We start from the raw sequence: 15518 nt of genomic DNA, 5'->3' as shown, positions 1-15518 counted from the left end.
AGCACTCTACCACTTGAGCCACAGTGCCACTTCTGGCTTTTTTCTTTTTGCTTATGTGGTGCTGAGGAATCGAACCCAGGGCCTCATGCATGCAAAGGCAAGCACTCTACCACTGAGCCACCTTTCCAGCCCCTCTATTTAGTTTTTGGAAGAACCTCCAAACCAACCATCTGGCAGAGTGGTTGAACTAGTTTCCATTCCATGGTATAACTTTTTTTTTTCTTCCTTTTTTTGTCTGTCATGGGGCTTGAACTCGGCCTGGGCACTGTCCCTGAGCGATTCAGCTCAGGCTAGCACTTCTACCATTTGAGCCACAGTGCCACTTCTGTTTTTCTGGTGGTTAATTGGAGATAGAGTATCATGGACTTTCCTGCTGGGCTGGCTTTTGAACCATGATCCTCAGATCTCAGCCTCCTGAGTAGCTGGGATGACAGGCGTGAGCCACCAGCGCCTTCTGTCGCTGTTTTCAGCACCCTCACTTTTTTTCAGTGTCTTCATAGAGTTACCTACATTGATTTGTATTAAGTCAATGAACTCATTCTGCTTAATGCAACTATTATAAAAAATGTAAATAAAAAACTAGTGGTCAGTTTTTACTTATGCACTTTTATGAGTAACTCAATTCTAACAAGGAAGGTAAGTGAATGACAAAGTAATAAGCCTTTTCAAGTAATGGAGAAAGAACAACAGCATAAGTTACACGTCTAAAGATACACTTGACAAGCAAAGTTCTAAATCCTCCCACAATCCCTCTTCTGGGTTCTTCAGCACTAATCTGGGTACTGTTGTGAGGGATTTCTCAGATTAAGTTCTCTAATCAGCTAACCTTAAAATAAGATGATCAACTTGGATTATCCAGGTGGGCCCAGTATGCTCACAGGAGCCCTTCAAAAGCATTAGGAAAACCTGAACACTAGGCAGAAAGGATAGCCAGCAAGACATAGGGTAGACTTTGCATAGGGTAGACCTTCCTGGCTTTGAAGCACAAAGGGCTATAAGCCAAGGAATGTGGAAACTCAAAGCCTTTGGCTGAAAACCAGCAGGGAAATGGGGATCTTCGTCCAGTACTATATCCACATGGATATAGTACTGCCAACTTACTGGAGATGATGACTCCTTGTGTTTCCAGGAGGAACCCCATTTGTTTTTATTCTCCTTGTTGGGCTTTTATTTCACTATCAAAGCACCTTGTAGGAAAAAAGGCATTGAGGAGTGGCCAAGACAGACTCGAGATCGCAATTCAGGGCACAGGTTGAGGGTGAGGTGTGTGAGGGTATAGGCTGTGAGCCCTGAGAGGTAAGACAGGTGAGAAGGTTTACTTTATTCTCCCTGTAAAATGGACAGTGATAAATTTTATGTGGTAAAGCTTGGGATGCTTCCTTTTCATCTTTTCTAAATTTGCTGTGATAAACAAATGCCTTTTTTTTTCTTTTTAAAAAATCCCCATCTCTTCTACCATTTGGGTTTGAGACTTGACAGGCTTTATACAATTTGATAATAGTAAGTCCTTAAACTCAAGTCCTTGAGCATATCTGGCCTTAAACATTTAGTCTTATTAAGTATAGAAGGGATGCTACTTGTCATCAACTGAAGCAGTTGGTACAAACCAGGCATCTAGTAAGTGATTGGCTGGACCAGCTCTTTCAGTTAAGGACAGTAGGAGGGGTGTGGCCAGGACAGCTGTCTGGACTGGAATGGTTTCTGCCCTTCTGCCTTACTCACTCCAAGCCTCCTAACTGGGCATTGTAGGCGTCCCATATTTCAACTACTTGGGTCAGTTCACTCAATTCTCTCATTCCTGGTCCTCATCCCTTGCTCACTTGCAGACCCAATCACCCCAACTCCCACTGTTCCAGCACTACCCCTCCCCACATCGCTCCAGCGAATTGAAACTGCTTTCTATTTACACCTTCTTTATGCCCACAAAGCCCACTGAAGAAGTAGGAATTCAGGCTCATCCTACTTGTGTTCAGGAAGTCTACCTTAAAATCTTTTTAGGAAATAATACATAGAATTCGTCTACCAAGTTACCTTCATCTTTCCAGTTTTGTACGATACCTTGCTGATCACCAGCAGCATACCAGTGATTCAATCTGTGTTTTCTCAGCTCTCTTGCTGTTTTTTGTTTTGTTTTGAAATTTTTCTAGTAGTAAGAGCTGACAGAGAGCCATTAAGCTGGCGGGGAATGCAGGAAACTTCTGGAGAGGTACACAAGTCTCTTACACCTCCTTAAAAGAGATCAACAGGTAGTAGAAATTATAGCTGCCCCCTCCCTTTTTTGGGGCCAGATAATCAGTTTCAAATTGGCTAGTTTCCCATCTAAATGAGAGGGAATATGTTTTCTCAATATTATAGAGGCAACATCCTTCATGTAAGTTCAAGTCGGCTGTAGTACTATGTGCTCATAAATGATGGCACTGGAGCCATCATCCAGGAAGACAAATGCAGCATGGTGTGATTGCATGGGGCGACTTTATTGAACAGTACATTGGAAGGAGATAAGGCAACAAGGCAGGATTTTCATAATGTTGCTAGCATGTTCCCAAGGTCAAGTCAGGAAGCCGGCTCATGTCATTTCAAGAGAATTTCTAGCTAACTGCACAAATACTGGTGGAGGTTCTGAAGTGCATAGATTTTTGAGGCAGCTGACACCATGTTTTGTCCATTATGATCGGTTTGCAAATTGGATGCCTGGTTGGTGCATCCTGCTTCAGTTGATGACAAGTAGCATCCCTTCTGTATTTAATAAGACTAAATGTTTAAGGCCAGATATGTTTAAGAACTTGAGTTTAAGGATTTACTACGATCAACTGTATAAAACCTATCAAGTGTTAAATCCAAATGACAGAGACTTGTCTTCTATCTGGATTCCTTTTCTTTCATATATATTGTGTGTGCGCATGCCAGTACTAGGGTTTGAACATAGGACTTTGTACTCTCACTTGGCTTTTTCACGCAAAGTTGGCACTCTTCTGCTCCACTTCTGTTTTTTTTTTGTGATTAATTGGAGATAAGTCTCATGGACTTTACTACCTAGGCTGGCTTCAAGTTGCCATCCTCAGATCTCAGCCTTCTGAAGAGCTAGGATTACAGGGTCTAAGCCACTGGTACCTAGCAAATTTTCTTTGCGTTTGTCTGTGGGGAAGGGTACTGGGGTTTGAACTTGGCTTTTTCACTCCAGTTGGTGTTCTCCCACTTGAGCCACCTCTAATTCCTCTTCCTTTCTTTGTCAGACAGGATCTTCCTAGGTAGTCCAGGCTGCCACTGAATTGGCTAGATAGCCGAGGCTGAACTTGAACTCATACTCCTCCTGTCTTACCTTCCTGGATTCTGGGATTACAGGTGTACACCACCATTCTAGTTCCTGGACTCTGAAAATGTCTTGATAAGACTACTACACAGTGGATCCTATTTCCCAGTTTGCTCAAGGGAAATGGCAGTCCCTGGATTTCTGTGTGGTAGGTGGCACAGTACATTTTTAAAGTTAAAATTGGTTTAAATATTCCCAGAAAGGACCTTGTGGTCTTTGAGATTGACTTAATTCCTGCTCAGCTGTTAAATACTTCCCTGCATTTCATCCTGGTTTAATATTGCTATGAACAGGAAAGTGTGTAAAAGTAGAAAGTGTATACTATTTACAGACTTAAAGCTTTCTTTGAGCTTACCAGGGTTATACATTTCATTTATGTTTAGTATAATAATAGGCAACTCCTTTACTTTGATATGTGAAAGTCTTGCTATCTCAAATAGTATTATTTTCAGCTATAATAAGTTTAGGTGAATGTTCCCATAACTTCAAGGTCCGGATACAAAGTGTTGTTTAGTCCGTGGCCAATTTTCTTTCACAAGAAGTTTTCTGGCAGATTAATTACAACTTCAAAGTACTGAAAAACAGAGCCACTGTGGGAAAGAAAAAAGAAAGTCATTTCAGGGGGCCAATGAAAGTTTTATTCAAGCACCTTTGGATTATTCTGAAAGCTTACCAAGCGCTAAGATACTAGTGCATGAACATTTCTCTACCGAACTTCTAGAGCCTCACATTTTCCAGATTGGTGGTCTATGTGGCTGGCATCAGATTGTCACTGCTGGGTTAACTGAACTCATGGAGGGTGAAATTCAAACCACACATAAACCAGCATTTTTACATTTTGCCTCAGGGTGTCACAGCAGAAGTTAGTTTGGGTTGTGGCTATAAAAGATCGCCGGTGTTTGGGGGTCTATATTGGCTTTGGCTCTATATTGGTATGGTATGGAAACTTTTTTGTTTGCTTGGGTCAGTACTGGGGTTTTAACTCAAGGCCTGGGTATTGTCCCCTACTCTACTACTTAAACCACAATGCCACTTCTGGCTTTTTTGCTGGTTAGAGATGAGGTTCATGTTTACCTGCCCAGGCTGGTTTCTAACCAAGTTCCTGAGATCTCAGCCTCCTACGTAGTTAGGATTACAGGTGTGAGCCACCTGGACCCAATATGATATGGGAACTTTAAATCGGATTTGGACTGAACCTATCTGGACTTGTGCAAGTCCCAGGTGTACTTATTCCACAGGCAGAGCTGTAAAGTCACCACACACTGAAGCTTATGTAAGGCCAGAGGGAATCATTGGTAAGATGTTTCTCAGATGTAACAGGCAGGGAGTGGGCTGTGAGCGTGGGCCAGTGTGGGTGGGTGGGAGCTGGGGAAATGGGGAATAGGATCCCCAGCAGGAATGATGGAGACTAGAGTTTCCAGAACCCATGTTTAAGATCACAACTTGGTTAGATTGCCTAAGAATTTTAAAACAAGCTTAGTGTTATCTGTAACCAACAAAACGATCTATAGTTGGATAAAGGCACTTTATAATGCGTAACAGTAGAATCACAAAGCTGGTTTATCACCAGCTTCCTTTAGAGTTCAAAATTCAAAGAAAAGAGTTGCTGGTCCTTTGTCCTGTCCTCCTTTTCACATTTGCTCTTCTGTGTGTCACGGGGATAGAACTGGTGACGGTCATTCCCAGCCAGCGTTGGGAATATTGCCACACCCCTCTGTGGCCCGTGCTGTGCCAGGCTCTATTTCCTACTGGAGCCAGGTGATGAGAGATGTGCAGTCTGCCTGTTCTGCATCTTCCAGTGAGACAGCTCTTTGTCATCAGAATGACAAGAGGACATACTACATTTTGTTTTTAATGAAACTGGCCTATCAATGTGATTTGGATAGTGATAATTTCACAAGTGGGTAAAATGACAAACTTGTTTAGAATTTTGAAGGTGTGCATGTGTAGGAAATAGAGAAAAGTTGGGCTGGGAAGGTGGCTCAGTAGTAGAGTGCTTGCCTTGCATGCATGAGGCCCTGGGTTCGATTCCTCAGCACCACATAAGCAAAAAAGAAAAAAGCTGGAAGTGGCACTGTGGCTCAAGTGGTAGAATGCTTGAGCTGAAGAGCTGAGAGACAGCGCCCAGGCCCAGAGTTCAGGCCCAACGACCGGACCAAAAAAAGAAATAGAGAAAAGCAATTTTCTTTGAAGGTGTTTTCAGTTCTGCCAAAATATTGATGGGTATTCCAAAAACCCAACTTGAATTTTATCCAGGTGTGTGTGTGTGTGTGTCTGTGTGTGTCTGTGTCTGTGTGTGTTGGTTCTTGGGCTTGAACTCAGGGCCTGGGCACTGTCCTTGAGCTTTTGTACTTGGGCTACAGCTCCACTTCCAGCTTTTTTTGTGGGTAATTGGAGATAAAGAGTCTCATAGACTTTCCTTCCCTGGCTGACTTCAGACTGTAATCCTCAGATCTCAGCCTCCTGAGCAGCTAGGATTACAGGGGCTACCAAGAGCCACTGATGCCCAGCTTTCCAAGTGTTTCTTTATATAAGAAGCATACTTGTGCATACTGATTAGCAGTCTCCTAAATGATTCTTATTCACCTAATCTTCTAACTTTAGCCTTGTTTTATGCTCAAGTCAAAGCATACCTGACTTTCTTGGACTTGAGATTTAGTAGATAGTTGGGGAGCGATGGCAAGTAAAGATTGTGGGATTTTATATACAGGTTTGTCCCCAAAAGACTAGGAAATATTTAAAACTTGAAAGAGCAGGTCAGCCAAGTAACAGCCCATTCAGCCCCATCTTTCCCTAAATCCCCGTGGAGAGAGGAGGCTGGTATGAGCTGACTTACAGAGATAAGGTCGAGCTCTATTGTTCCTGTGTCCTCAGGATCCAGCTGCTTAAATATCTCTGTGGAGGAAGAAAAAGGGGGATGTCGTAAGTGAGTGAGCTGAAACAGAGAACACATTGTCTCTCTCCCATTTGGGTCACTAACTATTGAATGCCATGAGATGTTATTTCTTCCCTTTTGCTCCAAATTACTAAGGAGGGAATTTCATTTTCAGCTCTTCAACAGACATGTCTCTGGCCAGGTGACCACTCCGTGGTGAAACACAGGCTACACTGTGTATGTGTGTGTGTGTGTGTGTTTGCGCGCGTGTGCGCAGGAACTCTGGCTTGAACTGAGGGTTTGAGTGTGTACCTTAGCTTTTTCATATGAGGCTGGCACTATACCACTTGAGCCACAGCTCTACTGCCAGCTATTTGGTGGCTCATTAGAGATAAGACTCTCACAGACTTTCCTGTTCAGCATGGCTTCAAATAGAGACCCTCAGATCTCAACTTGCCGAGTACTAGGATTATGGACATACACAACTGATGTTGGCTTAAGATGGGCTGCTTCAATATGAAGAAAACAGAAATGGGCCTTCCCCAAATACCCACTTACTGAATAGTATTTCCAGTCGAACCAAACACCGAACAAAATTATCAAAATCAATGATGAGCTGGTCATCTGCAAAGCGAGCCACAATGACTTGGTGGAGCTGACAAGGCAGCTTGAAACCTGGAGGTAAGTGAACACATGAACTGAGGGCTAAGTTCAGAATGCACTAGTTAGCTCCACTCACCAGTTATACAGCTGATGTGACATTCATTTTACGTTACAGTTGTAATTGCTTTTGTTCCTGGGCTGCTTGACTGATTTCACTTTGTAAAGCCAGTACCTGCAGCTATTTCTTTTATTTCCAAACTGTCATCCTACAGATATCCCACCACTTCTTGTCTGCTCTGTGTCCATGGTCATGTATCCTTAAATTGTTAACCATGCTTCCAGGTTTTGTGTAGTTAGTGCTGAATCATCTTGGAAATCAGTTTATTCCTAGATATAGGCAACAGAAACTGTGTGTGATAAACTACTGTTAATTGTCCCCTTGTATACAATAAAGGTATTTTTAATGAGCCAGAGGCTCTCTAGCATAAAGACTACATTTCCCAGCTTCCCTTGCAGTCATCTGAAACCCAGTGACCAGATTCTGGACAATAAGATGTGTGAGCAGAAGTGATGGGTATGCTTTGCTTGTTTTGTTTTTTCCTTTTCCATACTGGGGCTTGAATTCAGGGCCAGGGTACTGTCCCTTAGCTTTGTTGCTCAAGGCCAATGCTCTACCACTTGAACCACAGCTCAACTTCCAGCTTTTTACTGGTTAATTGGAGATAAGAGTTTCATAGACTTTCCTGCCTAAGCTGGCTTCAAACCTCAGTCTTCTGATCTCAGCCTCCTGAGTAGCTAGGACTACAGGTGTGAGCTACCAGAACCCAGAAGTTGTATTCTCTTAAAAAGAAAGGAGTCCTTTTCCTGTCAACCTGTTGGCAATATTGTGATTGTGATGGCAAGTTGTCCCCAGGTCCCTCACGGGTAATGCAACGCCATAGCTTTGGAAAGCTGACAGTAGTCCCATCCCAGCCTGGATTATTTGTGAGAAAGATGTATCTCATTTAAACAACTATTATTTGGGGGAGGAAGGGTCTCTGCTGTGGCATTATATCCCAACTAACTGAATGAACAACCTCATGTTGGCATATTTGTCCACAAGCACCACTGTCTCTCATTCAGTCAGTCTTCCCCAAGCCTGTGTCCTATGATAAAGGAGGGTTGGTCTGAGATATTTTGTGTCTACTGCCTTCTGCAATAGAAAGGAGGGGGTGGGGGAAAGAGGGCTGCTGAGAGGTGGCTTTGCCTGTGTGTTCTTTCAGGCTGTTCCAGATGAAACCTGGGAGCACGCAGGTTGTGAGGGCAGAGCTTCTGGCACTGCATTTCATTTGACTAGTTAGTGTTTAACAGGAGAACCAGAAGGGCATGCTTTATTAGATCATCACCTGCTATATATGATAGCTTATCAACAAGCAGTGCGTTGTATCAACTAGAACAGGTGTTATACAACTGGAGGAAGCAAAGGAGAGGAGAAAAGCTTTGAAGTCTTACCTGCTTCTTCTAACGCTTTCCTCATCTCATAGGAATTCATGGTGCCAGACCTGTCAACGTCGATATCTCGGTAAATTTTCTAGAACATGAAAAATTGTTATTAAAAACCATGACCCTAAGAAAAACAAGTGGCAAGTGACCTCTGTGTTGAGCAGAGGCAAAGTTTATCCAGCTCTGTGCCTCTCATTTGGTTTTACCAGAATCACCTATTAAAAAAAAAAACTTTAAATATTTTGTCATTTTTCCTCTTTGGGAGTACTGGGAATTGAACTCAGGGGCCTACACTTGCTGGACAGGTGTTCTACAGCTTGAGCCACACATCCAGCCCCTTTTTGCTTAGTTATTTTGGAGATTGAGGAATTCTCCCTTTCTGCTCAGTTTATACTGTGATCCTCCTACTTGGACCTTCCCAGGCCTAGGAATGACAGGCATAGGCCACGTACTTGTCAGTCAATGCAACCAACCATTGTTATTTCCCCTGTAGCAGGGGTGACAGGCATGAATCACTACTCTCAGGACATTGGTGAAGATGAAGTCCCATGAAATTTTCTGCCCAGGCTGGCCTTAGAAAATGACTCTCTGATCTCCACACACCAAGTAGCTAGGATTACAGGCTTGAGCCGACTGCCATGGGCCTATGTGATCACCCTTTGTAATTTATATACTTGAATTACAAATTCACGGCTCCATGGAGCCACCCAGCCTTTTAAGGAAATCCTTAATGGCGGCTCTTTTTCTAGTCACCAATCAGGTGAAGGCAGACAATAAGTGACTTATTTCGCAAAGTCTTTGTTTTGTTTAATTTTGCATTTGCCCAGTCAGGTCTTCGCTCGTTCTGAGCTCTATCATGGGCCAAGTCTCAATCCTCTTGAAAATGTTCATCCACCCTGTTGCATCTTAAACTACATGCCTAGAATATTCCCAGACACAGATGATTCAGCCCACCGCCCTGCCAAGCCCTCCTGAGATCTTACTTGGTATTTCTGAATCTTTGTCCAGAGAATGTAGAACTCTTTCAGCCCCAGCTTGCCACTCCCATCCTCCTGCCTTCAATCAAGGAAAACTCCTGGAATCCACAGTCATTCAATTATAACATCAGCCAGTTTGTCCTCTCGGAGGGTCTCTTGGTCATCACACCCTGTGTACGAGGAAGTTTGGCAAAAGGATCCTTCTCCTTTTCGTTGCCATACCTCCTCTATGAAGAATTGGATGAAAGGTAAGCTAGAGACCTTCCTTCCTGCTAACCCTGATTACTGTGGGGTGCCATGGAGCCCCTAGATCCTGATCCAAATGAACTAGTTCATAGCTGAACCCCTACCACTTGTATTCAGTATTATTTAGAGTATTTCTAAGAAGATGTGTGATGGAGCTCCACTGATGGGTCCCCCAACTGTCCCTTCCCATCCTTTCTCACTGAGCATCAGAAACAAGAGGAGACCAAAACTACATTGTTTTCAGGGCAGGTAAGTGGCTCTCAAAGTAACTAGAACCCAGAGAAGGAAGAATGCCCATGGAGGTAGGCCCTTATCTACAGATGTAGAGTAAAATCCTAACCAGAGAAAGATTCACACCAGAAAAAGTTTCCTAGAAGTAATGGAAACACCACCGCTCAGGAAACAACCCAGGCTGATTTGGGCAGGGACTATGGGTATAATATCAGGGATTTTGTGCACGGGCTGGCATGGACTGGCTGCCCCTCACACTGAGCCTATGCATGTGGGTGGGGATGTGGCAGCATGCTTTCCTTTATCTGGGGTTTTCTATTTTCTTAGGAAGGAAGGTCATGTGGAGGGCAAGTCAAGCGCAACTGGCCATTCTAAAGTGCGAAAAGGCAATGTACTGGAACTTTCTAGAGTGAGTTTCTAAACTCCTTGGTGGCTGTTCTCTGTAGCACATAAAAGGATACATCTAGCATGTCCACCATGATTTTGCAGGTCTCAATACTGAAGCCATCTGACTTGATATCTTGGCCTAAAAGACAAAATAAGCATGACAGAAAAATCTTCCCAAGCAGGGCTGTCCAGCAGGATTTTCCAGAAAGGTGGAACTTTCCACAAAGATGTCCTTTCTCCGTGTCCTCCACTAAAATAGTCACATTTAAATTAAGGTTTAAATTACAATAGGTTTAAAATCAAGGTTTAAATTTCCTTAAACAGCTACAGGTGTCCAATATTGGCATGGCAGAAAAGATGTGTTCTCTGAATTTGCTAAGGACATTTTTTTTCTTGTATACAAAATCTTGCTGTACATCCCATATTGGTCTCAAATTTGTGGTCTTCCAGTTTCAGCCTCCCTGGGGCTAGAATTACAGGTAAATGCTTATTGGGTGTAAAGTTGCCTGTGGTTGCTGGGAAGAGGGGGGAAATCCAGATGACCTGTGTTTGCTGTAGGCTGTAACCCATGAGAGGAAGAAAACTGCTCCAGCTGTCTACCTGCAGGCCTATATGTCCTGTCTGTGCCCCCAACTTGCTGGGGGTGAGATGTTTGTCACACACGGGAATCTGGTGCCTCACTAGACTCAAGAGGAGGAATCCTTTCTGTGATGTTCTTTTTTTTTTTGCCAGTTGTGGGGCCTGAACTCTGGGGCTGGGCACTGTCCCTCAGCTCTTCAGCTCAAGGCTAGTGCTTTACCACTTGAGCCACAGTGCCACTTCCAGCTTTTTCTGCTATGTGGTGCTGAGGAATCGAACCCAGGGCCTCATGCATGCAAGACAAGCACTTTACCACTGAGCCACCTTCCCAGCCCTCTATGATGTTCTTGTAAAAGGTTAGAACCTAACCTATCACTGAGCTATGCTTTTTGGTACTAACCCCTTCTTGGGTGCAGAACCTGAGGCTGTGAGCTTAGCTCTTGGGCAGAAGGCTGGAGTCGCCAGACAAGCAGTGGAGAGGTCTGAGCTCAAAGGTCCATGTGAAACAAACACTTTCTCCTCCTCTCACTCCCCCCCCCCCCGCCCTGCCCCCCAGAGCAGGAAGGAGCAGGCTGAACCAAGCATGGCTTGATTTATTCCTACCCTCCAGCTGTGTGGAACAATGAGCCCTCAGTCTCCTGGGCACATGACAGCCACACATCTGAAGAACCCCATGACCTCACTCGTGGACAAGGGTAAATACCATCTTCTTGTCCTCCAAAGCGGGAGGAGGGAGCTTTGCAGTGGACTAATTGGATGGGCTGCATCTGACCATCCTGCTTCTCCTCGTTGAGTGCTCTGTGAATCACAGATGCTATGCTATAGCCATTTGTTCAGGGGCCACCAGGTAGAGAGCAGCTGTCTCTGCCCTCTATGAGGTTCACATACACACACGAGGATGGAAGGTCCAGCTGGCCCTAAACTTTTTGTTGGCTCTCAAAGGAGGAATTGCTTTTTTATTGAAGGCTTATGTGAGAGGCCATATGGTGCATTGTTAGAGACCATGGTAACCCTTGAAGTCCATGGGATTTGTTTCAGACCCAGATTTATAACCTCTGATCTTATAATATCTTTTTTTTGGGGGGGGGGTCCGTTCATGGGGCCTGAACTCCGGGCCTGGGCGCTGTCCCTCAGCATTTCAGCTCAAGGCTAGCGCTCTACCACTTGAGCCACAGCGCCACTTCCAGCTTTTTTCTTTTTGCTTATGTGGTGCTGAGGAATCAAACCCAGGGCCTCATGCATGCAAGGCAAGTGCTCTACCACTGAGCCACCTTCCCAGCCCCCTGATCTTATAATATCTTAACAAAAGTAGAATAACTTGTAATAACTTGAAGGGGAAAAGTATTTCTCTCTCTTCCTAGTGGTGAACAACAGTAGGGTACTGAACAATCAATTTGTTGATATTTTAGCTTAAGAAATAGTTATAGCCAGGTACTGGTGGCTCATGCCTATAATTCTATAATTCTAACTACTGAGGAGGCTAAGATCTGAGGATCATAGTTTAAAACCAGCCTCAGAAGAAGAAGAAGAAAAATCTGAGATTCTATCTCCAACTGACCAGCAAAAAAAGCTGGACTGGAAGCATGGCTCAAGTGGAAGAGTATCAGCCTTGGATGAGAAAAAGTGAGAGCATGAGGCTTCAAGTTCAAGCCCCAGTCTGGCATTTAAAAAAAAGTACCAATGGAATCTTCCCTATGTAAACTAATAAACAGAAAGGGGGAAAAAGAAATCGTTACAAGCCAGGCACAGTTGCACATGTCTGTAATTCTACTAGTACTCAGGAGGCTGCGAGGATGATCATGAGGTTGAGGCTAGCTCAGGCTATATAATGGACCCTGTCCAAAAAAAAAAAAAAAAGGAAGGAAAGAAGGAGAAAAGATTTGTGAGCGTCATAGCTCTAAGACTTGATCTAGTTTTACCCATATTTTATGGGACCTTCCAGCCTGGACTGAGAGCAGACATTTCCAGTCTTGAAATCATTGGCTTGGCCCATTGGTTCAAGTGAAATGATCTTTCTCCCAGTGAACAAATGGTTACATGAAGCTCATTTAAATATACAATGGAAGGATAACATTGTAATCTGGTAGTAGGGAGTGGGGAGTGGCACCTGACAGTGCTCTATACAGGAGTAGAGACTAATGGTTTAGCCAATACATGAAAGGATTCCCATGTTCCCTTGTCCATAAGGAAAAGAGCAGAAGGGGGGATTTGCAAGGAAGGGACACTTACGTTTTGCTAGAACTCTTCTAAGGATGGTCTGCAGCTCAAAGGCAGAGATCTCTGCATCCTGTGGTCATATGATCAGAGCATCAGTCTTAGTTCCTGAGTAAAGCTCAGCACAACAAACATGTAGTAGATACCCAAGATGGGTCTTATTTGTATTTCTCATTCTCCAGGTAAAGTGGGTGCTGTTGCTCCCAGCCCACTCTGGGTAGCTCTGTCCTGGTTCACACTTCAGAGAGTGTTTCTATGCACAGCAATCTATACTGATTCAATCACCATATCTCTGCTGTTCATGATCTTTCTGGACCTAATACACTCAGACCTGTCCTCCTATGTGGGATGCCTTCCTAATCTTTTGTAATTCAGATCCCAGGCATCCTTTAACACTGCTTAAAACTAGGTATCTCTGCTGGGTACTGGCAGCTCATGTTTATAAGCCTAGCTACTTAGGAGGCTGAAATGGAAAGGACCTCAGATTCAAGACCATCCTCAGAAAGAAAAAGTTGGTGAGACTCCAGGACCAATAACTGGTGTGTGCCCGTCATCTTAACTTCATGGGAAGGGTTAAATAGGTGGATTGTGAAACAGATACATGCCCTGAGATCCGAAGAAAGCAGTGCTGAAAATAAGCAGTGCTGAAAAAAGGCTAGAGATGAGGCTCAGTGGTAGAGTGCCAGCCTAGCCATCATGAGTCCCTGAGTTCAAAGCCCCAACAAAACCCAACAGCCACCCTCCCCCCCAAAAAACACAAAAAACATAGGTGTCTCCAAGCTTGCGCAATCCTTCTCTATGGCCATTATGCCAGGGGGTTCCAGAAGTGGTTTACTCAGGCATATTTGTGTACGTGAGGAACAAGTCCCAGGGTTTAAAAGCAAGGTTGCTTTGTCTTCATCCTTGTCTTCCTGGGGTGGGGTGTGTGACTCAGTGGAAACTACGTTTCTCTAAGGCCCCTACCTTTGGTAAACTGGGAGAATAGCAGCAGGAGGGATATGGGTCAGCTGGCACTTCCTTTAAAACTCTGATAGAAGCTGGGTACCAGTGGCTCATACCTGTAATCCTAGCTACTCAGGAGGCTGAGATCTAAGGATCGTGGTTGAAAGCTATCTTGGGCAGGAAAGGCTGTGAAACTCTTATCTCCAATAAACCACTCAGAAAACCAGAAGTGGCACAGTGGCTCAAGTGATAGAGTGCTCACCTTTAGCTGAACAGCTGAGGGACAGTGTTCAGGCCCAGAGTTCAAGCCCCATGACCGACAAAAAACAAAAACAAAACAAAAAAAAACCCTTTGATATCAGTCTTTGGCTAAGCACAAAAATGAGCTTGGTGGCAATGTTGGAGAGAGCTGAATTTCTCCACATAATGAAGAAGGATGACTTTTCTTTTGACGTTTTGGGAAGAGAGCTAAATAAGTTTGTAGTGGGCCTAGACAGCTGATGGATTATCACTATGATCTTTTAATTTTATTTCTGCATTAGCATACATTAATCACATAAGGGGGTTTCACTGTGCTGTTTCTATAGATGATTGATTGTGAACAATTTACCCCCATATTATTACCATGTTAATCTCTCATCCCCCTTTTCAAAGTGCCTGATGGAGTTTTATTATCACACACACACACACACACACACACACACACACACACACACACACACGAAATATAATTTGAAATCTTCAGTATCCCTTCCTTTTTCTCCTCATCCTCTTATCCCTCCTATTATCTCTCTTTTGCATTCATGTCCTATTATTCTCATCATCATCCTTTTAGGTCTGAAGGATTATTTTAAGAACAAAAGATCTCAATATCCTGTTGTAAGTCACTTGTATTTTTAAAGTCTTGAAACCCTTCCCTCTTCCCTGAGTATTTTGTGGGAATCAAAGAGAGGGGGTCGAAATTTGTGCCTCAGTTGTCATGGAACAAAAGGAACAAAAATAGCCTCAAAGTGAGCCTAAGAATCATGAGGAAGGAAGAACGGAGCTAGAGCTGAGCCGGAGCTTGGAGGCCCTGGCAGCATGCAGAGGGCTGAGAGGATCAGGCACGGAGGAGCAAGCTGAGATTGGAGCTATGTCTGTCGTTCCTCTTTGCTCTTACTCAGTTGGTTTCCTACTTCCCTTAAACAAGTCTCCTCTAGGACAAATGCTGTCTTTCCTTTATGTCAGCACTGAGTGTGAGGAACACCTACCTCCCCTGCCAGCTGAGCGAACAGCCGCCTGAAGCCATCATCAATGTCCTCCTCGTTGACATCAATCTGGAAGGTGCAGAAACAGGAAACAATGAATCAGAGGGAAGAGGCGACACCCCTCCAGTCTGAGGCAGCCTTCCTTCTTCCTTCAGAATTTCCTGTGTCCACTACTGGGACACAGGAAACTGTCCAATTCCTTGGGCCGAATTCTAAGGGTATTGGGCTTGGAATAAAGGACCATGTGAAGAACTAGTAGAAGGCATACATGAGAGGGAATGTAAACTACGTGGGAAGGAGTTACACTTTCATTTGTCATACACAAGATGCCTTTAACAGCCATCCCGATGGACTTTTGTGATCTACTCTCATAGGGACTTGGAAGTGTAAGGGCTAAGTAGAACATTCTGGAGAGATTTCAGCAG

The 15518-nt window shown here is 44.0% G+C and overlaps 1 protein-coding gene across 1 annotated transcript in view; it reads right to left on the bottom strand.

Annotated features, from left to right (window-relative positions):
- Positions 1–3229: 3229 nt before the first annotated feature.
- Capn2 (calpain 2, (m/II) large subunit) overlaps positions 3230–15518 on the bottom strand; it is a 50932-nt gene continuing 38643 nt past the window's right edge. Inside the window, exons 14-21 of the mRNA XM_013015319.1 lie at positions 15097–15162; positions 12920–12977; positions 10186–10250; positions 9254–9322; positions 8280–8358; positions 6744–6860; positions 6147–6205; positions 3230–3900 (exon numbers count right to left, since the gene is read on the bottom strand). Of these exons, the coding sequence (XP_012870773.1) occupies positions 3877–3900; positions 6147–6205; positions 6744–6860; positions 8280–8358; positions 9254–9322; positions 10186–10250; positions 12920–12977; positions 15097–15162 (537 nt within the window). The 3' untranslated portion in view covers positions 3230–3876. The remainder of the gene's footprint in view (positions 3901–6146; positions 6206–6743; positions 6861–8279; positions 8359–9253; positions 9323–10185; positions 10251–12919; positions 12978–15096; positions 15163–15518) is intronic.

The sequence above is a fragment of the Dipodomys ordii genome, unplaced genomic scaffold (assembly GCF_000151885.1).
Source record: "Dipodomys ordii isolate 6190 unplaced genomic scaffold, Dord_2.0 Scaffold26, whole genome shotgun sequence".
Taxonomy (NCBI): Eukaryota; Metazoa; Chordata; class Mammalia; order Rodentia; family Heteromyidae; genus Dipodomys; species Dipodomys ordii.
This window is presented reverse-complemented; position numbering and strand designations above follow the sequence as displayed.